General features: G+C 54.6%; 2 protein-coding genes across 2 annotated transcripts in view; one reads left to right on the top strand and one right to left on the bottom strand.

The window, feature by feature from the left end:
* Nucleotides 1-1,759: 1,759 nt before the first annotated feature.
* Nucleotides 1,760-11,249, bottom strand: LOC119091017 (N-acetylneuraminate 9-O-acetyltransferase). Its single transcript, XM_037213742.1, has 3 exons — nucleotides 11,146-11,249; nucleotides 6,808-7,621; nucleotides 1,760-4,743 (listed from the first exon to the last, which is right to left on the bottom strand). The coding sequence occupies exons 2-3, from the start codon at nucleotides 7,582-7,584 to the stop codon at nucleotides 3,088-3,090; spliced, it is 2,433 nt and encodes an 810-aa protein (XP_037069637.1). The 5' UTR covers nucleotides 7,585-7,621; nucleotides 11,146-11,249; the 3' UTR covers nucleotides 1,760-3,087.
* Nucleotides 11,250-11,733: 484 nt separating this feature from the next.
* The window catches only part of Cow (Proteoglycan Cow), a 74,067-nt gene continuing 61,375 nt past the window's right edge, over nucleotides 11,734-24,425 (top strand). Inside the window, exons 1-3 of the mRNA XM_037224212.1 lie at nucleotides 11,734-12,043; nucleotides 13,412-13,463; nucleotides 18,430-18,532. Of these exons, the coding sequence (XP_037080107.1) occupies nucleotides 11,936-12,043; nucleotides 13,412-13,463; nucleotides 18,430-18,532 (263 nt within the window). The 5' untranslated portion in view covers nucleotides 11,734-11,935. The remainder of the gene's footprint in view (nucleotides 12,044-13,411; nucleotides 13,464-18,429; nucleotides 18,533-24,425) is intronic.

Raw genomic sequence — 24,425 nt, 5'->3', positions numbered from 1 at the left:
TTACCGCTGCAGTTTGCTTTACGGTTCCACACAACACTCGCACCGAGGCATCGCGCAGCCAAGAAACACGACGGTGTAACATGGTATACATCGTATTTGTTCCGTTTGTTCACGCCAACATGCAATAGCAGAGAATGTCGCAATCACTGACCCCAGCCATAGACCGCAGATAACACAGCAAGCGGCGCAGACCACCAGTCGGTTCATGTTATACAATACACCCAACACCACGCTACAATGGCTACAGAACGACAGCTAACCACCAGCCATGCCAGAAGTCATCATCATAATGCCCAGTCTCACAGTGTTCACATAAAGCTTACAAAATCGGCAATCTCACACCTTCCCCCCTCGCAGTTAGAGGTTAAATCAATGAGTCTCAGATGGTATATATGCTAGATGCAGACGTCGCATAAACAAAACAACATCGACTGACATGATTCAGCAGGGGAACACAACATCCAACCCTCCACAGAGCCCGCAACAGAACCTCACCGAACTCTCATACAACGGCGCATACGCCGGTTCGCAGCCTCCCCCGCAGTCAAGACCATTTAGTCGGCAGTCAAACGAACCGAGCGAGCCCACGCGACCCCCGACGGCTGCCTCTGACGCCTGGCTGGAGACATGCGGCACTCCAGGGAGGCTGGACCGTACAAGCACACGTGGCCACCCACAGAGCGGAACAGGTAAACGTCAGGTGATGGGACAGGTCCAGCCACGGCCAGATGAGTCACTGGCGCGGGCTGAGGCGGGATGCAGGGTTGGTGCGGGCTTATACAGGACTCAGGGTTGGCGTGGGCTTAGATGGGATTCAGGGTTGGCTCAGGCTTAGACGGGGTTCAGGACTGGCGCGGGCCTACAGGATTCAGGGTTGGCGCGGGGTTAGACGGGATTCCGGGTTGGCGCAGGCTCAGATAAGATGCAGGGCTGATAAATTTTGGAGCTACCCCAGCCCGCAGCGTTCGGTGCAAGGCCATTCATACCACCAAACTTACTGGATTAATATGTCCAATTACACCACAAAGGGCCCGATATTGCACGCACACCACGCGAACGATTCCAACAAATGAGTGAGCTACAATCGACTGGCTGCTAGAAAATGACATGGACTGAGCATGGGCTCACTCGCATCATCCACACAGTCAACCATCGCCATGAACACCTGAGAGAAGATGAGTACGAGCTTAACGCTAGCGTGAGATAACTTATCAAACAAAGACTCAGAAATCACACCGTGCACCACAAACGGAGAAGAAAGACCGCCAGCTGTTGGTGTCAACTGATAACAGCCAAACGCATGCTAGTGCCACTGTCGACGCATTGAAGGACCAGGCGCGTGCCAACCAAGGCGGAGCCGTCGCATCACAGGGATACTTCATCGAAGACTAACTGGGAGACCAACAAAACAGTCTGGGACCCGTTTCCATTGGACCGACCCTGCTCAACTTGCTCACAGAAAACCGGCTCGGAATCGCCGACAGTGAGCCGGCAGCCCGAGTTCGAATTGTACCTTTCCCAGATATTGCGCCGTCCCCCGCGCGGCTCGTGGCCGTCACTACAGCACATTCAGAAACTCAAAAGCTGGGACACGGGGCGCCACTGTCGCCGCGAGCGCCAGAACTGCGTCCGCGGCAGCCAGCTGCAGCCAGCGGCGGTCAGCGGCGGCCAGCTGCAGCCAACGGCGGCCAGCTGCAGCCAACGGCGGCCAGCTGCAGCCAACGGCGGCCAGCGGCAGCCAGCGGCGGCCAGCTGCAGCCAGCTGTAGTCGACGGCGGCCAGCGCTGGCACAGCAGCGACGGCGACGCCGAGATGGCCCTCCCACCGGTGCAGTCGGAGAAGACTGAAGCTTCGGAAACAAACCCCATAGACTCGGCGGCCTCCAGACACACGGGCGATAGACCGGATCACACACATTAATGCCCAAATGTTTCCTCTGTACTGGCCCAGCACAGACTTCACTTTGGTGCGCGGACGCGACAACGGCACGTCCTTTGCATACATCCGCGTGGCACACCGTGCACCACACGAATGTCACGTGCCGCTCGCGCAGAAACGCGGTCTGCGCAGGTCCGTTAGTGTGGAGGCGTCAGCGGGATAATCAATGAACACGAGTCGCTCGCGTAAATGACGTTAGATGACGTCAGCTAACGCTCGCACGGACGTTCGATGACTGCCCGAGCAGCGACCAGAGCACAGCTGGGCCGCAAACCGAAGAAAAACCAGACTTCAGGTGTCCACCGGGTTTGTGTTGGGACCTGACCGCGGCGACCTGGACAGCACGCAGGTCTCTGAAGGCACAGCGCGCCGCTGGCGCACCACGAGCAGCGGCCTCCGCCCGGGTCGAGAGCGGGCTAGCCCACCCTCGCCGCGGAGATCTCAGACGTACGCCCTCACGTCTCTGACGGGGCTCAGTCTCGCCGCCGCGCAAGAGGCGGAGCCATGTCTGAGCAGTCTGGAGGCGGTGTGACCGCCGCCGCTGCATCGCAAAGACCGTGCGATAGAGCTGTACGGCGCGGACCGTCAGCGGTCGCGTGGCCGGCCGCCCCGGGCCGTCCGCCGAGCGACCGGTCAAAGAGCCGCTCTCAAACCGCGCCACCAATCCCACCGGCGGCCAGCGGGAGCAGCTGGTCGCGGTTCTCGAACTCAACTACCGCACATGTCGCGAGCCCGCAGCCGGGAGGGCCGCGGTTCTCAAACTTTCGTCCCAGCCGGCAGCCCAGCTCGCCCAGACTCACCACGTCGTGTGCGCTTAGAACTAATCAACAGGGGGCAACGCCGCCACACGTGCCCGTTCACAACCATGTCTGGAGCGTGCTGGCCGGGTACCGGCAGGGAGGGGAGGGGGACGCCGGGACCGACGATGACGTGCAGGCGGCTCTCCGCCGGCGAGGCCCGCCAGCGGACGACGGCCCGCCAGCACCGGCCGGCGCCTGCCCGCCGCCGCGCTCCCAGCCCGCCGCCCACGGCGCCGGCACCAGGTCCGCACGACTCCTCCCCCAGAGTCTTCACAGCAACCCCGCCCTTAAAGATGCCCAGGTCAGCAGCGGATTCCACTTCGGCACGCCCACAGCTGGCCGCGCGCTCCTAGAACATGCCGTCGTGCACGCCGATGGGCACCAGCACGAGCACGAAGATGACGAAGTTGCGCAGGCAGAGGCGCCAGTCGTTAGGCACCAGCACGGGCGTCAGCTCGTCCGTGATGCGGTGCACCTCCAGGCTGACGCAGATGAAGATGAAGGACGTGATGAGCACGTTCAGCACCGGGTACAGCGGCACCAGCACCAGCACGCCGTACGTATTGGCCGCCAGCCAGATGTGGTACTGGCCGATGAAGAGCTCCAGGGAGATGCGGCCGAACCAGGCGAACAGAGACGAGTAGCGCGTGCGCAAGCAGCCAACGATGTTGCGCAGCACGACGTAGCTCAGGATGGGAATGAACACAATGTACGGGTGCACGCGGTTGCAGTCGGGCTTGCTGCTGCACATGAAGGTGAAGGTGCTGTAGCCACCGAGGCCGGCCAGCGAGAGGAAGACGGCCGTGAGGGCCAGGTTGCCGGAGAGCAGGTTGCCCGGTGAGTTGTCGTCCAGGGGCAAGTGCCGGCGCGCCAACACGTAAAGGAATGCGAAGAGCATGCCGAAGGCGACGCTGAAGCGGTCCAGCTGCCAGCGAAACCACCACTGGTGAATGTCATCGTCCTCTGTGACGTACAGCGCCTTCCACGGCCGCATCACGAAGATCTTTTCGAAGAAGACCTCCGACATGAAGAGGATGATGACCACGGAGAAGAAGACGATGAACTTGATGACCAGGTAGAGGTACTGCACGTGGTTGTTCTCGCTGGACTTGGCCGTGACACGCGGCGGCACCACCAACATGATAAACAGCATGACGTACCAGAAGGTGACGAGCGGCACGAAGTAGTAGAATTGGTACGGCCGATTCATGCAGAAGCACAGCGTCACCGTCAGCATGTTCATGCGGAAAACCACCTTGAAGAAGCGCACCAGGTTGGTCTGGCCCGTCTTCCAGAAGAGCATGAAGTGTCCGTAGCCGGTGAGGAAGAGATAGCTGGAGACGAGCACGCGGATGTGCATGTAGATGGGCAGCACCTTGCTGGCGGCCGTCATGTGGTACACCAGGATGGTCAGCTGCATCCAGCCCTTCCACTCCTCCGTCTGGTCCCTGTGCAGCAGATTCGTATGGCGGCCCTCCTCATTGAAGAACAGCCCCAGCACGACCAAATAACCCAGCGGCAGCCAGAAGTTCAGCGGCGTGAAGTAGCGGTTCTCCTTCATGAAGAACGTCGTGCGGTCGCAGAGGAAGAAGTAGGCCATGATGATGCCGAGCCGGGCGAGCGCAGTGACGAGTGCGTACGCGCCGCCGGCGGCCGGCTCCGGCTCCTCGGGCTCGCCCGGCCGCCGGCGGCGCTGCCGCAGCCAGCGCAACCCGCGCAGCGCCGCCGCCGCCACCACGCAGCTGGCGAAGCCAGCAAACGTCACCACCTGCAGCCGCGTGACGGGCTCGCCGCCGCTGCAGCACGTGCCGTCGTTGTAGTTCATGCGGTCGTTGCAGTAGAGGTTCATCAGCAGCTGGACCACGTGGCCCTGGGCGCGCGGGCCCGCGTGCAGCCCGTCCCGGCTCTCGGAGAGCCGCCCGCTGCCGATTAGCCGGTTGCTCTCCCAGAGACGGACGCGCGTGCTGGCGAGCACGCGGCGCGCCGCCGCGTTGTACAGGTCAATCTGGGGGCAGGGACGGGGACGCGGTCAGCTGGGCAGCCGGGCGGGCGCACTTGAGTTGCTCAGTGCATTAGAGAGGAACATTATTCACATAGATAAGACAGTCCTATTTGTCTTATTCCTCGGAGAAAAACCAGGAGAATGGAGATATAGTTTGGTTGATAAGATAACAACATAAATAGAATGCGAGGTGAATATTCGCTTCTGCTATGGTTTCGATAAAGACATGTTGCCGAAATGTAAACCCGACTACATCTCCATTCTCCTGGTTTTCTCCGAGGAATAAGGCTACAGTAGGGCTACAGGAATAAGGCTACAGTGACACTTGACGTCAATGTTAGCCGACAGAGCTACCGTCACACCTCACAGGGGTCTGTCCGCGGACTGATCGATGTGGAAGCGAGTGGTCAGTGCAATGTCACACCTGACAGGGGTCTGTCCGCGGACTGATCGATGTGAAAGCGGGTGGTCAGTACGGCGCGTCTGACCATTACAGCCAGCTTGAGGTTCCCGCCGGGGCGTTGAGCGTGTCCAATGACAGCGGCAACTCACGGCCCTACAGGTGATCAGCAAACAAACAGCACGGCTCGCAGACAAACACAAGAGAAATGACGTCCCAAAACGAGCGAGCGGCAGGCTAACCGCAGGCAAGCAGCGTGATGTCGGCCTCACACCACAGTCGGAGCGGCAGCTTCCACGTCAGGCATTGGCAAGGTGGGTGTCAGTGAGAGATTCAGCTGTTCCTCATAAGGTGCCCTGGAGCTTCGCGTGGTCCACTCATAAACGGGGCAGAACAATTTTAGTTGCAAGTGCTCCGTCTGAGGCAGCGCGTCACTCGACATATTGCAAACCCTCATCGTATTTTGCTCGAACAAAGTTGGGTCTTAGTCTGAGGACAGCGCTGTCCGGTCTTTTGGCGGTGCAACTTGGCACAAGTTCGACGGCTCGAGCCAGGCGAATGAGCCGTATCGAGTGGTATTGTCAGAATAACTTGAATGAGCAAACTGCAGGACTTTAAAATTGTTTCTAGCAATTGAAGACGTTAACGCCGCAACTTAGACAATCCAAGAAGCTGGACACAGCACAAACATGGCACCGGATACCCAGAATTCAATACGAAAAGAGCCCTCCTATCAAAGCAGCATCTACAGACATAAGAGATCGAGCGACGCCTTCAAGCCCATCAGCAGCAATGTGCCAGCCATCACAAAAACACAGTACATGCCCCTCTCGACGCATGGCTGAATGTTTTGCTGACGCCTGGCTCAAGGCTTCGCTGACACATGGCTGAAGGTTTTGCTACCTCATGGCTGGAGGTTTCACTGACATATGACTGAGGGTTTCACTTACACATGGCTGAAAGTTTTGCTGACATGCAGCTGGGGGCTTCACTGACACATGGCTGAACGCTTCATGAACACATGACTGAAGGTGTCATTTACACATGACTGAAGGTTTTGCTGACTCATGGCTGAAGGTCTTGCTGACACATAGCTGAGGGTTCTGCCGACACATGGCTGAAGGTTTCATGACACATGGCTGGAGGTTTGCTGACATATGGCTGAAGGTTTCACTGATGCATGGCTGAAGGCTTTGTTGGCACATAGCTAAGGGTTCTGCCGACACATGGCTGAAGGTTTACTGACACATGGCTGAAGGTTTTGCTACCTCATGGCTGAAGGTCTGCTAACATATGGCCGAAGGTTTCACTGATGCACGGCTGAAGGTTTTGTTGACACATAGCTAATGGTTCTGCTGACACATGGCTGAAGGTTTGCTGACATGTGGCTGAAGGTTTCACTGACACATGGCACACACACACAGTTTCAATGACACACCAACACACAGATATGGCTGTAGGTTTCATTGACACACCGACACACCGGTTTTACCGATGTCCTGCTGAAGGTATAGGTGAACGTGCCAAAGCTGCCAAGACAAGTACTTTCAGCAGGAGCCTGTCAAACTTAGACAGCCAAGCCATCTCTGCACACACCAACGCCATCAGCAGCATGAGACCTGTGCTCACCAGCGCCTGACCCGCTGGCGGCCACAGGGCAGCCTCACCTGTTCATTAGTGATGGCGCGCCGCCGCTCTGCCAGCCGGTCATAGAACACGGGCTCCTGCACGGTCCATAGCACGCGCACGCCGGCGCCGGCCAGCTGGTCCAGCACGGCGCCCAGCCGCGTCACGTTCCTCGTGTACGCCCTCAGCGCCGTTTCCGAGCCGTTGAACGTCTTGATGGCGTGCGTGGCGCTGCCGAGCACGAGCACGCGCGGCAGCCGGGCGGCCGGCGCCTCGCGCCACTCGATCACGTCACCCAGCAGGCGCTCGTCCACCAGCGGCCGCCACAGGAACTGCACGCGCAGGCCCAGCTGGGCGTCCTCGTAGACCAGGTCCTCGTGGCGGCGTGCGCCCTCCGCCGGCGGCACCGTCTCGCCGAACTGCGTCACGAACGCCGCGTACAGCTGCCGCACGCGCGAGTCGCCCACGAACGCCAGGTGGTTGCGCTGGCCGAGGAACTCGAGGTAGCGCATGCAGCGGCGCGAGTCGCGCACGGTGTACGTGTGCACCATGCAGCCGTAGGGCTGCCAGGCGGCGCCGGCGTGGTACTCGCCGCGCGCCAGCAGCCACGCGCACGAGTCGGTGCCGTACACCAGCCGCACCAGGCCGTGGTACGATATGAACACCAGCACCAGCGCCACAGCGATGGAGCGGGCGTTGCGCGCATTGAACTGGTGTAGCAAGCTGTGTGTGAGCTTGGGTCGGCCCGTCTCGGCGCCGGCCGCCGCCGTCGCGCCCCCGGCCGTGAGGCTGCGGATGCTGGCTGGCGAGAAGGTCATGACCGGCGGGCTAACAGGCGCGGGGTCACCGCGCAGCCTGCCGGAGCGGACAAAGGTCAGAGATCGTTGCTGGGGAAGTCAGACTGAGGTCAAACATTGATGACTGTCTGACTGTCTGATGAGGTCAGATAGAGGCAAGACAGGGGTAAGAGATGGAGACACTGTGAGCAGGCCTGTGGTGCAGGACAGCCATGTGGCCTGCCTGAGATCAGAGGTCATGACAGGTATATAACAGGGTCACCACACAGCCAGACAGGCAAACAGAAATTGTAAGAATATTAGGTCATACAAAGGTCACACAGTCACAGTGGGCAGGATGCTGTGAATTGGGTAGGAGAGGTGTAGACAGATGTTGCATATAGCTTCAAATATGACATTTGAACTCAATACATGTCTGGTAGAACCAGCATCTTGCAAAAGCAAAACCTGCTACGGTAGACTCATACATCTGTCACAGTGGCTCAGTTGGTTAGAGCACCAGCATTGCGATCCACCCATCGGTGAGGGGTGGGTTCGAATCTGTTCAGGGTGCTCGATATTTGCCCTTGGCAGGTATGGCCTGCAGCCCAATGGCAGCTGTCACACTTAAGGTTAGTTGACATCAGAGGGCTGGATGGACCATGCCGAGCATCGCAGCACATTAAGATTTCACGACTAAATTCTGCCGTTGCCCTTGCCTGGAATTGTGCGATCAGATGGTAGGGGTCACAGCTCACACAACAGGCACTGTTTATTGTGAGTGCTGATCCCAGAAATCCACCCATTCAAAAGATTCAGATTAGTTATTTTTAAAACTGCTGTTATATAAGCCCTAAGCTTGCAACAGCTTTAAAATATAAAACAGCTGAAAACAGCATCAGGAGTTACAATATCCTTGAGCACCATTTCAGCTTTGATCTGAGAACAGCCATGCAGCAATGGCAAAATAATTTCAGCGTGGCCTTCATATTGCACCCATATTCAATTCACTATGCAGACAGAGTGGCATATTGCATGAAAGCTACCTATCTGCTGTCTATTTGGTAGATCACATCGGCGGTGCATTTTGTGATATCTGGTAACATCCCTGCTACCTAACTTGAAGCATAATACGTGACAGGAAAAACAGGTAAAAAGGCACAGTCATTAACACCTGTGTCCTTATAACCACCTGCCGACAGTTGGCTATAGAATCAGGCTCAATCACAATGCACCATACGAGGCAGACATTCAGCCCAAGTGAGTCTGGCCTCAGCTTAGTGTACACCATCCAGAGGTTCAGTGCATTGGCCTTGAGTGTGTGTCTTGTGCATAAGAAAAAATATGCTACAGACTGGAATTTTACAGACTTAAAGAGCTAAAGGTATAACACAATGAGTGGTGTGTTGGTTGCTATGAAAGAAAGCCAAGGCACATTGCTTCAAGTTTTGAGCATCAGAACAAGCCTTGGGGATCATTTTTTAACACACCTAAGCAAAAGACTCCCTAGCGCCGTTTCTGCGTTGCCGTTGCGTAAACACAATATTTCTGCTTACCAAGAACTCTACAAAATGTACGGGACCAAAGTAAACCATTCGTCGTGTTTAAGGCAGGACATATCGTAAATGATCACAAAACAGGTAGATTCATAATCTTACCTTCAATTTTTTTATAATTACGATGGCGAACTCCCGAGCGCCGCACACACACAGCACCCGCGACACCGGCGCCATTACTGCGCGGGTCACAACATTACTGTGCATCAAGCAGCATCAAGAACCATAAAAATGTACCGGGCCAAGGTAACAAGAATCCATGAAATTTGATCCTCGACGCCAACGGGACCATGGGTTGCAGGGGGATTGGGTGGGGAATGTGAAGCAAAATGAGAACATGACAGCTAAATAAAAGCTCACTATATGGCACCTATATATGGCATGGAACATGGATGCCAATGGGATGCTGGGTTGAAGGGGATATAGGGTGGGGAGGTTAGGTTAGGTTAGGTTAGGTTACATTAGGTTAGGTTAGGATAGGTTAGCTAGGTTAGGGTAGGTTAGCTTAGCTAAGCTTAGGTTCTGGTCTATTAGCTTATATCTAAGCTCATAAGGCCTATGAGCTTATATCTAAGCTCAGGTTAGGTTAGGTTAGGTTAGGTTAGGTTAGGTTAGGTAAGGTTAGGTCAGGTCAGGTCAGGTCAGGTCAGGTCAGGTCAGGTCAGGTCAGGTCAGGCTAGCTTAGCTTAGCTTAGCTATGGGATGCTGGGTTGAAGGGGATATAGGGTGGGGAGGTTAGGTTAGGTTGAGTTAGGTTAGGTTAGGTTAATTAGGTTAGGTTAGGTTAGGTTAGGGTAGGTTAGCTTAGCTAAGCTTAGGTTCTGGTCTTTTCTCAGGTTAGGTTAGGTTAGGTTAGGTTAGGTTAGGTCAGGTCAGGCTGGCTTAGCTTAGCTTAGCTTAGGCTCTGGTCTATTCTCAGTTAGGGTAGGTTAGGTTAGGTCAGGTTAGGTTAGGCTAGGTTAGGTTAGGTTAGGTTAGGTTAGGTTAGGTTAGTTTAGGTTAGGTTAGGCTAGGCTAGGTTAGGTTAGGCTAGGTTAGGTTAGGTTAGGTTTGGTTAGGTTAGGCTAGTTTAGGATATGTTCTGGGCTTGGGAGTCGAGGCGGTGTGGTGCAGTGCGTGCGGTGCAGTGCGTGCGGCGCTCGGGAACTCGCTATCGTATTTATTAAAATTCAAGGGTAGGAGCATGATTCTGTAGGAGCATGATTCTATCTGTTTTGAAATTATTTACGATATGCTCCGCCTTAAACACGACAAATGGTTTACCTTGGTCCCATACATTTTGTACAGGTCTTGGTAAGCAGAAATATTGTATTTACGCAACAGCAACCCATAAACGGCGCTGGGGAGTCCAGGCGGTGCGGTGTGCGCGGCGCTCGGGAGCCCGCCATCGAAGTTAATGAAATTCGAAGGTAGGAGCATGATTCTACCTGTTTTGAGATTATTTACTATTTGTGCTGCCTTAAACACGACGAATGGTGTGCAATGATTTTTTCTAACTTAGGTAGGAAAGTGCACCTACACCCCTAGTCTCCATTGATATGCCCAGTCGCCCCCTTGTGCATGTGTTTGTGTGGCATATCTGAATGTTTCCATGTCACATGCCAGACAGTAATCACATATTTTTGCAGCCCCATGGTCCACTCAGTCATTGTGAACATTTGTACTGCACACTTACAAAACACCAAGTACATCAGTGCAGTCTTAATCTCAATTATTACACATTAAAGCCAAGACTGTAACTGATACATAAAATGTTTGTTTCATGGCCAATTATGGCATCCCCTCTCTTAAAGATGACCATGAATGCCTAATGTGTTCTTACAAAGTAGGTGGCATATGTCCAGCTTGACCAGTCATTCGCTTGTACCTCTTCCTGGATGAAAAAACATGTCCACAAACAGTCACTAAGTCCAGGGTAGCGGTACAACGACCGTGACAACCCGCCGCCCGAAAAAGCCGACCATTGCACAGGTACACGAGGCACAAACCGGCCCAGGCCCGCTCACATGCACACCATCAACCCTTATGCTTTCTCAACATCGCGTACCTATCCACCCAATATCTCCACGTCACACGACTCAACTCGTCAATTCGTCATCCCACAACGTCCACGCACAGGTCAACAGCCATGGACGCCACGTCCCCTGTTACGCCCGCGGCTGTACAATTTGCTGCGCTGTTTCTCGTCTGGGCTACTCCCGTTGTGCGCCACCTTCGTCGTCACGTAGAGCGAACGGCATCACTCCCAAAACAACATCTCAATATGTTTGTGAACTTCGGCTAGCACATCCAGTAGGCATGCATTGACCTTGAAATTGGATTCCAAACATTGCATTACAATTATAATTTAACACAGCATTACTGACAAAAGCTTAATGTCCAGCATGTTTCATGAAATGCAGTAGCTAAATTCACACATTTCCAGAGGCCCTAAAATGTCAAACAAAGTCTTATTTGTACAGAAGACAGTCAAGAAAGTTTTGAAAACTCCGGCTAAATATACGTATCATTTTCACAAATATTCCAGTGCCTCCCAAATTTTCTTACGCTCAGCTCCCTGACCCCATTGGTGGACGCCGCCGCTGGGCGGAGCCTAATGAGCGCGAAGAGGGTGCGGCGCTGGCTGCGCCTACTAAACAAAACACCGCGCCTGTGCGGTGGAGCCTCGATCGGCGTGGTGGTGATATCGCGAGGCTCAGAGATTACTTCGTGCCAGTGCGGTGTAGGGGTGGCGGCAGGGCGTGTCGATCGGTGCTGTGGTGAGAGGTGATGTATTAGCGGCACCGGTGTGCAGCAGCCTTGTTGTGGTGTTCCCTTACGACACTGCCGTCCAAACCATGCGGCTGCTCGCGGTAGCACTCGCCGTGGCTTTGTGTTCCGTAGCGCTCGCAAATAAACAGAAGAAAAGCTACGATGGAGATTTCTTGTTTGAGGAAGATGACTGGGTAAGGAGGCGTTCTGTGCTCATTAGGACTTAAAAACGGCGATACTAATGGTGATGTGTTGGCTGACTCCCATGACCTTGAGGGAATCATGATCAACTCTGGAATCAGCCGAGTTGTGATTGAGATGAAATTGGTTCCGATGATGATGATGATGATGGAGGGAGTCGTTGCTGAGCATGTCGTTTTTGCCAGACCCATCGCTGAGACGGCTCGAGTTCAGAAATTGAGCTTATATGACCCCAACGTTGTTCATGAGCATCACGTGGCATTCAGCGCATCGCGGTCCGGTTTACATGCACGCCGAATTACAGGGATGTAGCTAACGGGTCTCTCCTTCCACCTTGCCTGACCTTAGTTTTTACACCACATACTCGACGATTTCGCCGGAACTTGGTCCAAACTAGCAGGCTTTCGGGCGATATTTGACGTTTGGCTCCTCGAGGAAAGTATTGGCTCCATTCATGCCGGCCTACTATGTGCCCATAGGGGCTGTATCTTATGAGTGTTGATACCAGGATGAGCGCCACTGTAACGGACTCCGGCGCTGAGCCTCTGTATTTGAGCCGACACCGGAGCCCGATCAGCTTTGCCGCGCTGTTTTGAGTCTTAGTCGGAATAAGTCCACGCGCTGTGGGCGGGGGTCGGGATAGGTTCCGCTCAGCGACGTGTGCGCATAGTGGCCCAGCGGCGCTTCCCCCTCTCCCCCACCTCCCTGATCATATGTATTCTATGAATCAATATGCGTCGTGTATTTGGTAAAGTTATATTTTCCACATTCATTTAACACACTCCATGCGGAAATTGACAAGTGCTGGTCTGAGACTCATTGAAGATGCGTGTGGTAGCGCCATTAAGAGCCGTCGCAGACTATGTCGCTCACATAGCATGTGCAAACCATGTCGTCCCATCAGTCATGGTTGACCGTGTGTAGGCCGTCACAACGTCCTCGATAAAAGTGCATCTGAGTGGCGCTACACCGGGTCCGCGGCCGGCCGTTGTCTGTGTTTGTTCTCGGGCGCGCGTTCTGATGTTCCCACGCCCGGGCGGTGCGGGCCGCGACTGCGTGACGCCCTCGATATGGGCGCGGTCTGGCCGGCGGACGCCACCTTTGAGCAGGGCACCGCCTCCGAGCAGGGCGTCACCCCTGAGCGGGACGTCACCTCTGAGTAGGGTGTCACCTCTGAGCAGGGCACCGCCTCTGAGCAGGGTGCCACCTCTGAGCGGGGCGTCACTTCTGAGCAGGACGCCGCCTCTGAGCAAGGTGCCACCTCTGAGCAGGGCACCACCTCTAAGCAGGACGCCACCTCTGAGCAGAGCGCCGCCTCTGAGCAAGGTGCCCCCTCTGACCGGCGCTCCTGCTGATTTCAGAAACAGAAGAAAGAAAAGCCTGCTGTGAAAACGTGGATCTGGGACCCCGAAAGTAAGTATCGCCTGCCGTGCCTGCACCTGGAGGCCTGCGTTCCTTAGCCGCCTGACCGGAACGCTCCACCCACGTGTGTTCCTCTTTGTGCAGGATTGTGCTTAGCTTGCCGTCAATCTCATGCTTATCTGTGGAATTCTGGTAGCTGTGGCAACCTTCTGCATGTGTTCGTCCCAGTCCTTGTCTGCCCTCTCTGATGCAGTGGCGCTGCGCTGCGTCGTTGCCGTTGCCGTCGTTGCGTCGTTGCTGGTGCGGCATCTGCGCATCTCTCTCTGAATGTGACCTGCATTTTCGGCTCTTTTTGGCACGTGCCACTGGATCCGGGCAGTCACCAGCGTACAGATGGCTTCTAAAGAATGGCACGAATATTCTTACGGCATCAAGCATTACAGATCGGCGCGTGGAACCGCGTGGCGTCTTTTTAACCGTGGTAACCGCTTGTAGACTGTCTGCGTTTGATTCGCGGTAGAAGGAGGGGTGTAGGGACCGGGGGAGGGCATCGTTACCCCTCTTTTTAAAGTGGGGGCCAACGATGTTAGCCGCCCCTCCCACTACTTTTCAGATTTAAGTCGCGCTACTTGTGTTTAAGGTGATGCTTTTGTATCACCGTAAAAATGCATGCCGATTTACCTAGCTCACCAGTCATCTTCCTCAAACTGCGCTGGACGCAAGCGCTTTATGTGGTAAATGACCGCATCTTATCCTATCCTGCACGACGAACGCATATGTTTATATTTATCCCTAAATATTATATTGTTCCTATACATTTATATTTCGAGACAAACTCGAGGTTCCTCTAATACCAAGCGCTCCGTTTTGTCTTTATATAGCTTTGGTTCTTCTGCTCGCTGCTTACAGAGTCCTCAGCAAGGGCCTCCGGATCGTATCGCAGTATCACCTCCGGAGCAGTTTTAGCAACACGAAAATAGAGATTCTATCTTTAATCTTCCAGTTCCACCACCGGATTGCAGCACCTCATTGGGGTGTTGTAAAGGCCTCGGATATAGGCCGAGGCCTTTACAGCATTGGGGTGTTGTTAAGGCCTCTGATACAGGCCGAGGCCTCTGTCAGAGGTGCGGTGCTGTAAAGGCCGTCCTCATTATCAATCTAAAAATCTTACAGGCGAAATGTACGTCCGGACTTCTTCTCAGATGTGCTAATTAATGTCCTAAGGTGCTCAAAAGTACTTTTCTCAGATGCATTATCTTTTCCGTCTGGCCGTTGTCCACCGCTTAGTGTCAGCCGCAGGGCCGCCACCCCGCGGCCTACGGGGCTGCAACGCCGGGCGTGAATGTTGTTGCAAAGTCTGTGAGCGCGCATGCTCAAAACAAGCTGCATAATTTTTCGCAGCAATCGATTCTGATTGAATTTTTTCTGACTGAACATTTCAAGATGAGCATGGGTTAGCCATGTCAATTCCATTTTGGGCCCCATCCCGATCTACAGGCTACGTTCAAGGGTCCTCAATATTTTTGAAGAACGCGGAAACATCTGGTAAGGCTTCTGAGATCCACCGGGTTAGGAAGAGTCCACTGAACTCTTGCTGAACCTGTGGAGCTGTAAAGTGAAAAACGCCAGTGATTTTTCCATGCAGCCGCATAATGCATGACTTCTGTCGCTTATCGATTTTAAAACGCGAACAAATGTTTTTGTTCTGGTTAAAGAGTAACATTAACATTAAAACGAGGAACAGTGCCCCTCATTAACAAGTGACGTAAATGGAGCGATTTTTTTGGGGGGGAGGGGTTAGGCTTTTGATTATCAGGGGCCCTTGTTAACTCTGCACCCCCTTCTCGGCGAGGTTCGTTTACCTGTGAGCTGTATCCAGTGTTTGTTGTTGTTGTTTTTTTGCCATCAGCGGGGCTTTTGTCGACGTTGAATGAGGGGCAAATGAGTGCCTGTCAGGCCAATTCATGCCTGAGACAGGTTGCTTGCCGAAAGCTTAGTTTCTGCTCCGGTGTGGTGTAAGGGAAGATTATTCGAAATTTACTACTGTAGCAGGTGTCTGATATGCGCTTTACACACCAATAAGTAGTGATGCTGATCCATAGACACACAGAAAAGCAGCAATATGATCGGTACGTAGTCACTTATGCGGGAGACCGCCGGTTTAGGGCAGTGACCGCCGACTACAGACAGGAGCGGGCTCAGATACGGGATGTTTGAAAGAAGAGTCTTCATTCTGTGACTTGGGTTTTACAGAAGAGTCTCCGGTTTGATGGTTTTCGTCACATTGCTTTTGGCAATTAGTACGTGAAGCTTCCAAATTTCTGTCCGCCTAAGATGCTGCGACAAATCTTATCTCTTGAAAAGCAGCCGGCGAAATCTAGGCGCATGAAAACTCAGGCTCAATAGTGGCTATTTATTGGCATTCGGAATTCTGACCAGCCTGTGCACAAGTGTTTGAGCATCGATCCCTAAGGTGGCAGACGCTTTTTCAAAGATCCAGAATGCCGACCCGCTGGTGCAGTTTCGTCTTGTTGTTGTTGTTGAAATGAAGGGATAATTTTAGGAGGCTGGATAGTCTTACCTGCCAAAGGGTATAGATGAATCGAACAAGCAAGCCTGTGCCCCAGTGGAAAAGAGCTGTAGATGGGTTTCTAACATAGCAACTATGACATTAAATTATTTTCAAAATGTGTTATATGTGAATTAACAGCGGACAATGTCCTTCATCTCTACCCCCCCCCCCCTCCCCCCGGGTCACTAAGCCTGCTTCTTCCTAGCAAAAGTATACTCTGAGTCTTTCCTCCTCCCACTTTTTGAAGCTTTTCCTACGTCTTAAGGTAGAAGTGTTATAGCTTTTTTGGTTTATCGCGTTCAATCAACTTGCAAGGAGGGGAAAATAGCGACATGTATAAACAACTTCAAGTTCGGAGCCACAGCTCTCGTAAAATTAACAATAAAATCATTATTTTAGCGCACTGGACTGCACCTCACTCCCATTGAACTGTCACAGAACCATTGTCAAACACACTGTCCAAATGACTTGGACACTGCCCTGTTTAGTTAGCACTGAGCAGCTAGCCAAAGAAAGATGTCATAGATATGTAGCGGAGATTTCCAAAGAAATCCAACGAAATTCAAAGGCAATTTTTAAAGTTGGATGGGCATATTTTTCATTATAATGGATTGATATAATGTAGGATACATGGTAAAATACCATAAATAGTGTATCATATTTTGTCCAGAATAATTTGCCTCGGGCCGAATCTCCTTAGGCAAAGAAGTGTGGATTTGTGTAAATTATTGGGGAGGGGGAGGGGGGGGGGAGGAGAGTTGGTGAGCCGATGGCCGGCAACTTAACTTCCCTCATATGTGTTTTCTATCAATTCGTCTCCTTTGTTTTGACGGCTGGTATTTTGATATTTCCATCTTCGTCATTGAAAAGGTCCTTTATTTGAGCAGCATAATAGCAGTCATTGCCAATACCACCAAAGAACGCCCAAGGAAGGCCGGCTTTCTGTGATTTTCCACAGTTTTTTATGTTGGAGCAAATAAAACTGTTGGACGGGCCAAACGAACAGGGGGCTCAATTCATGAATGCAGGGCCAGGGCTCTCACAAATGAATGTCATCACCATCCCTACCCGTAAGATTCTTTCGATATGTGCGCGGCTCAGGAACAGTAGAGTTTCCGGTCTGCCCTTCAGCAGTGGCACTCCTCCTTTACCTTGCATCAGGCACGACGTTTGGATGGGCAAGGGCAGTCACCCTCATCTTTGAAACAAAACGTAAGCCCCATGCCATTGAATAGAAGAAAACAAGGTTGAAATTGATTCTTGGTTGTCCAGAACTACACGAGCCGCTTGGCTGTTGCTGTCTGGAGCTGGAGTGTTCTTGCCTGCTTGGCTGTCGCTGTCTGCTATGTTCCCAGTCGGCTGCACAGGTAGCAAGGTGGCACAAGGTGTTACTGACGCCGTGCATTTGTCCCGACATGAGCCTGTAAAATAGGCGAACGGAACATTGTAAAAACGTGATATCAACATTTCAGTATGACCGACCGACCGAAGTCTCGCTCAGCTAGAATAATGGTACAGAAAGCGTTTTCCGGTGAACCCGTTTCCGCTGTCCATACGTAACGATTCCGATGCGCCATTTTTCATGAAATGGTGTTATCTCTATCATTGGATGTTGCTCTGGATGTTGCTCAAAGAAATATATCTTGCTGGGTGAAGTCAGAAGGCTGGGAAAATTCAAGTCCCCAGTGCGTCCAAATTTCCATTTCCAAGCACTTGAGCGTGTTTAATTCGCCGAAACCTGAAAATGCTTGTCCTGAACAGTAACACGCTGGGGCTTAGACTGCTTGGCGTTTGGATGACAGGCTTCTTACCCGACACATTTTTGGCACTTTTCCTCATCCATTTTGCACACTCCGTCAGGAGCCAGGGAACAGCCCGTGGCATGTGGTGCGTGCCAGACTGCCTCTGCTCATCGCCCGAGTGCTCTGCCAGTGAGATGTGTTTGTGATGTGTTCCACATGGGCTGTGTTCGGTTCTCCAAAGGTCCGTCAGTGAGACGTACATGTGATATGCACCACACGGGCCCGCTCGGTGCTCAGAGGTCCGGCCGGTGAGATGTCTGCCTTTTTTTAGACAAACGTCGCTCGGTGTTCAAGTGTCACGTACATTAAATATGTCTGCGATATTTTTTAGACGGACGTTATTCGATGTTCAAGTATCGCAGAAGCGAGGTGTGTCTGTGATTTTTTCTAGACGTCCTTTGCCCGGCGTCCGAGTGTCGCATGAGCGAGATATGACGTGTTCGTGACGTGCTCGTGATGCTCTCGTGACGTGTTCATGACATGTTCGTGACATGCTCGTGGCATGTTCATGACATGTTCGTGGCATGTTCGTGACATGCTCGTGGCATGTTCGTGACATTTTCGTGAAGTGTTCGTAACGTGTTCGTGACATGTTCGTGACATGATCGTGACGTGTTCGTGACATGTTCGTGACGTTTTCCAGACGGGCTCTGCTCGGCGCTGGAGTGCCGCAGCAGCGAGATGTGCCTGCTGGAGGACTCCTTCACGGCCGTCTGTGTCAGCAGGTCCGAGCTCAAGACCAATGGGTGAGTACCGTGTGCTGCCTGACGGTAGCCGGTCCTGTGACGTCACTGGCAGTAATATCATGTGGTCGACTGGTTCTTCTGCTGCCGAGGGGCTTTTAAGTGTCACTTGTTGACGCGGGAATGACACTGGTCATTGCTCTGACGTCAGTGGCGGATGCTATGACGTTACAGGTTGAAAACTCTAGTCACATTTTGACTTCCATAACCTCCTCGTGAATACATGGACGCCATTGAAAGGGTCGACGACTCCAGTTTTTTTTTTTTGTACGTCGGCTGTTGATGCTACCAACATCTTGCTCATACCACGTCATCTATCTGCACAAGCCAATGCCACCATGACAGAAATGGGTCCTGCAAGTCTCTTGGAATGAATAGGCTCGTTCTGTGATAAAAACCGCCCGGAAAAAGTTCAGCTAATTAATGACTTGGACGTCGTTGTAACTGATGTGTTTCTTCATCCATCCGCTCGCCCTGCGTTGAGTTCATTGACTCCACTTCAACGGACCTCCAGCCTTGTTAGAACTTTCCGCCAATCGATTGGAGCTGAGTTTGATGCGGGAAAACCGATCGGACGTCCGGGGACGTGTGTTGGTTGGATACGCTTACGTCATTGGGTGCAGGCAGTTCCAAACACTGCATTACGGTGTGCGTCTACCTAACCTACCGAGGAGCGGCTGGCTTCGAATGACCGGCCGGAGACGAGAGTGGGGAGTGTGGAGTGTAGAGAGTGGAGAGTGGCAAGCAGGAGGGTTTTTGTTCGCCCCCGTCAAATAGCTTGCACCTGAGACGCATTCTGGCGAACTCGCGAGCGGGCTCGCCTGAACCGTTGTTCAGACGCTTGGTTCGCCGGTGGCGTGGAGTGTCCAGACGGGCAGCAGGGTGACGGCATAGCACCGCGCTGCGCCAGCGTGGGCGGGGAGGGGATCGCCCGAGCGGTCTGGGTCGACGGCGGGGGATCACGTGCAGAATTCGGGTCGCTGCATCAAATCAGTGGCGGTTGAATGGGCCTGGCAAGCCTGTGCAAACTATCGCCGAGCCGTCCGACGTCTGCAGAAGTTTGCCGCCGCCGCCCGCTGTGTTCCGAAGCCAGCCGGTCGGCTGTTTGAGCGGAGTTTAGCAGGGATTAGCGCCGGTGGAGGGGTGCGGGCGGGCCTGCAGCGACTGTCTCCCCAATGTTGGCTGCTGACAGCTTTGGTCGGGCCATAAGTCTCGCCCACCAGCACCTCGGAGCAGTCCGATACGGTCGGACGGGCGGTGCTGTCTGCTGTCCGCCCACTTGTCGAGCTGTGCCGTGCCCGCCCGCTGTTGACGGCTCCAGCGGGTGATCTGGAGGTACTCCCTCCTCAGTTGGCTTTTTCGAATGGTGCCTAATTACAGCCGCGCGTTACCGCTGGTCATTGGGCTCTGACGAATGGTTCGCACATTTATGAACCACTGGAATGGCTGTGGCTGTTGCTCTCTGTCCCTACGCCTCTTTAAATCGTTCTTGCGCTGTTGGAGGACGCGCTCAGACGAGCGCCGCCATCTTCATCAATCGCGTTGACGTTGACAAGCCAGCCGGGGCAGCGGCGGCAGTCCTCACCCGGACAGGTTTGGCCCCGGCGTGGATGTCCAGCCTGGCGGGCGTTGATTGCAGTTCAGAGCGGCGCCGCGCACGCTCTCAAGGAGTGTCGATCCAGCTCCACCGCGAACTCTGGCGGCCGGCGGATTTAACGGCAGATTCCGTCCATTTGTCTGCGAGCTGTTCAATTTACGCTCCGGTAAAGATGGCGCCGCGCACGCGACTGTCAGCGGGGGCACCTCCGCCCGGGAGATTGGCTGGGATTTCCCAATTCGGCGTCGGGCCGCGCTGATATTGACAAAGAGACGGACTGACCCGGTTTTGGCCTTTGGGCTCGTTGAGTCTTATGAAAGACGGGCGAGCGGTTGATGTCGGGGTTAAATGAGACCGCCTGACGGATAAGGCGCACTGAAAAAGCCTGGTCCGTTTTTGGTGAGCTGGTGCTTTGTCGGGCGTGACAAGCCCTCTTTCAGGCGAAGATGAAGACTTATTGTGCATGCAAGAGGCGTTGGCATCGTCAACCAGGATGACGGGTGTTCTTCAGATGGTAGTGTGCCGTTGTTCCTTGCATGTGTAATGCAGTTCAGCCGGGATCTAAAATGGGCTGTGACGTAAGCGGAACTTTACTGAAAGGTAAGCGTCATGATACCAGCTATCTCCCGATAGCTTGCAGATGCGGCTATTTTTAGCGTTTTTGCGATGTTTTAGTGGTGAAAATAAAATACTCAGATGGACGAGACAAACCTTGGCACCGTGCTCGTGGAGTTGGCGGAGAGTTGGAGAGCCCCACCCTTGCGCCGAGTAATGAATATTGGCAGATACGTGCCATACAGAAATAATCTGCTCAGGTCAAACCGCTGTGACATTTGCTAAAGCCGCACCCAGCGCACTTGTGTAATCAGCGCATCGGTTGCGAGATTGCGCCAGGTATGAACTACATGCTTAAGAGCAGGGTACGTAACGCGCGCTTGCTACCCCGCACCACCATGGTGATGCGTTGAGGAATTTGTTTTAGGGACGAGCTGATTCAATCATGGAGATGAGTACCTCGCATACAGCGCGTGCGGCTATGACGTCACTACATGAAGTACGCGCGGAATTCCGCCGAGCACCATCGTCAAGCGTTGTTTATCGGTGTGTCCATAGACGCATGGACCAGCCTAGACCCTCAGTGGCACAACCCACCTTGGCTGTGGCTTTGGGACCGATAAAATATGCACGGAGCGAGAATCGACCGGCGCGAGTCCGCGATGCCAGGCCTAAATCGGTCCCGACCGGGCGTGGGTGAGAGCTCGCGCTTGACCGTTTTGCATTGGTTGGGGATTACATGGTTGGATATTTGCATTGGTTGGGGATTTCGCGTCACATGCAGACGCGCGGAGGCACAGACCGTCGCATCCGGCGGTAGATGGGGTCGATGTCTCGCTTCCGCGCTGGTCTGGTCTACGGCGAGCGCCGCCAGGCCTTCACGGCTACCGCCGGCCCCTCTGAACCGCGGCAGGGTCCGGGCTGATGATGCCGCGGGCTGAGGGCGCCCTCTTCACGGCCATTGCAGGCTCCTCTGAACCGCGGCAGGGCCTGGGCTGATGATGCCGCGGGCTGAGGGCGCCCTCTTCACGGCCATTGCAGGCCCCTCTAAACCGCGGCAGGGCCCGGGCTGATGACGTCCCGGGCTGAGGGCGCTCCCGCGGTAGGGTCCGGGCTGATGACGTCAAAGGTTGAGGGCGCTCCCGCGGCAGGGTCCGGGCTGATGACGTCCCGGGCTGAGGGCGCTCCCACGGTAGGGTCCGGGCTGATGACGTCAAGGGTTGAGGGCGCTCCCGCGGCAGGGTCCGGGCTGATGACGTCCCGGGCTGAGGGCGTGGCTGACAGCCGCTCCGTGTTAGGCGGCCGCGGGGGCGGCGCTGCTCCGCCGGCTTCCCTGTCACGTGGCGGGACACGGTCACCTTTGGCGCGCCTGGGGAAGGGGGAGAGGTGCCGCTGAGTCACGCGGCGCCTCTGGACTCGGCCGGACTGGCGCTGACCCCGGTTGACCCCGGCCATGTCTGGAGCCCAAGACTGGTCGGTGCTTTGGGTGGTGACCTCTTGACCCGTGACCTCCATGGGATCGTGACCTGTTGGCCGAGACGATGCCCTGCGGTGGCCCGTCCCTGGTGGGGACGGCGACATTGAGTGCCCTATCTGCGTTTGTGGCAGTAATCCCAGGCGACCTCGCGCATGTTTTCCTATGGCCCCCTCCGTGTGGATAGAATGGCGGCCTGTGGTGACTCGTGGACACTTCATCAGGCATCAGTCGGAACTGGCCTTGCGTAGTGACTGACGTCAGCACATATCCTCCACTGGGTGACGTAGCCTCGCCAGCCGTATATCCTCCCTCGTCCTGCAGCACCAGTGTGCGACTCCCTCTTAGCAGACTGGGCACGCGTGCACCGCCGTGTGCCCAGCACGTCGACAGCAGAACTCCGTCATCACACCGGCGCGTCCCTCCCGGCACAGCGAGCACGCGGCACCAGCCGCCGTCACCAGTGAGGTGAAAGGCGGCGGGGCTCGTGTGCCGCACTGGTGGGCCGGCTGCTCGGGCCGGACCCACCGGGGGCGGGGGTTAGGGGGCGGGGAGGCTGGGGTCGATACGGAGCGGCGGCCGGCCCCGCCCAGCGCCAGGGGTCCGCCGCCTGTCGGACCGGCGGAGCCGCACCAGCGCCGTCCAGCGCGGCGTCCAGGCTGGTCCGATAGCATGGAGCAGCTGCTACTTTCATGTTGTAAAACGCCATTACTTATATTTTTATTTTGTGAAGGTGGCCGCTGATAATGACGGTGTCATCACTCGACAATGTGATGTGATATCGCCGCCCGTTTCTGTACTGTTATGACATGTCGTGTGTAATTCGTCATCATGGGCTGTATATATATATATATATATATATATATATATATATATATATATATATATATATATATATATATATATATATATATATATATATATATATATATATGTATATGTATATTGATGGTTATATAAACATCGCGTCATCCGGCGGTTTTATTTCGCTCGTCCTCTATTATGGTCGGTACTTTTCCAACCGAAAGTGAAAACGTCGTCAGTTGGAGCAAAGTCTCTGTATGAAAATGACCTCAGATGATCATGACTGGGATGTGGGATGGTCAGTTCTAACGGTGGCACTGCCTGCATAGATATCGCTGGCAACAATGGTCTCTCAGTGCGGGTCCCGCTGCATCGCCGCACGTTCTCATCATCCGCCGGCGCTGCTCTGTGTTATCTGATCGCGCCTGCTGCCTCGCGCCGTTATTGCAGCACAGCGTGCATTAGCAGACGAGCTGCGACGGTGCATTGCGTGAGCTGTAGCAGTGCTGATACACGGCCTTGGGTGGATGATACTGCGGCGGCATGGTGGTGCGACAGTGGTGGAGGGTGGTGTGGCCGGCTACGCGGGCTGCCGGTTACGCAGGGCCTGTTACGCACCAGCCTGTTACGCACCAGCCTGTTACGCACCAGCCGCTGCAGCTGCGGGTCTGAAGGCGCGGCGTCAGGGACGTGGCACCGCTGGGCGGTAGAGGCGCTGGGCGCGCTCCTGACATCCTGGTGTGTAGGGCTCCTGGCGCGTGAGATCCACCTTGTCTACCATCTTGTCTATGCTGGGGATGGCAAACTGCTGTACATGTGAGCCTCTGGGCCCCGTCCGACCACTGCGCCGTTGGCCTAGGCCACACACGGGACCCGCCACAACACCGGTGCAATGCCGATTTCTTGCTCTAATGAACCTGTATAGACGGCCGAACCAGCCCTGTGACAGCATGCCACTGGATCGGTGGGTCACTGGTCACTGTTCACTGGTCACTGATCACTGATCACTGATCGCTGATCACTGATCACTGATCACTGGGCACTAGGCACCGGGCACTGGCTGATGGTCACTGGCCACTGTACACTGATCCCTGATCACTGGTCACTGGCCGACGAATCAACGGACACTGATCACTGGTCACTGGTCACTGGTCACTGGCAGACAGGTCCGGTCATCACAGGGAGAGTAGCGGGACGCCGCCGCTGTCGTCCGCGTCTGTCGGGTGTGCACAGAAACGCCCTCCTCATTTTCGTGTTGTCGGGGGGCGGGGTTGCTCCCGTGACTCAGGCGCACGGCTCGTGGGCCTGAGGCTGCATTGATGGCTCGCTGGGCCGCGACGGTCGGCCCTCGGATACTGAGTCTGAGTCACCCAGCGTGTTGTGTCCGCTGCCGGGCCGTCGGCCCTCGGACCCTGAGTTTGAGTCACCCGGTGTGTTGTGTCCGCTGCCGGGCCGTCGGCCCTCGA

This window comes from Pollicipes pollicipes, unplaced genomic scaffold (genome assembly GCF_011947565.3).
Source record: "Pollicipes pollicipes isolate AB1234 unplaced genomic scaffold, Ppol_2.1 Scaffold_1600;HRSCAF=1878_pilon_pilon_pilon, whole genome shotgun sequence".
Classification (NCBI taxonomy): Eukaryota; Metazoa; Arthropoda; class Thecostraca; order Pollicipedomorpha; family Pollicipedidae; genus Pollicipes; species Pollicipes pollicipes.
The sequence above is the reverse complement of the archived record's forward strand: the minus strand, read 5'-3'. Positions and strand labels throughout refer to the sequence as shown.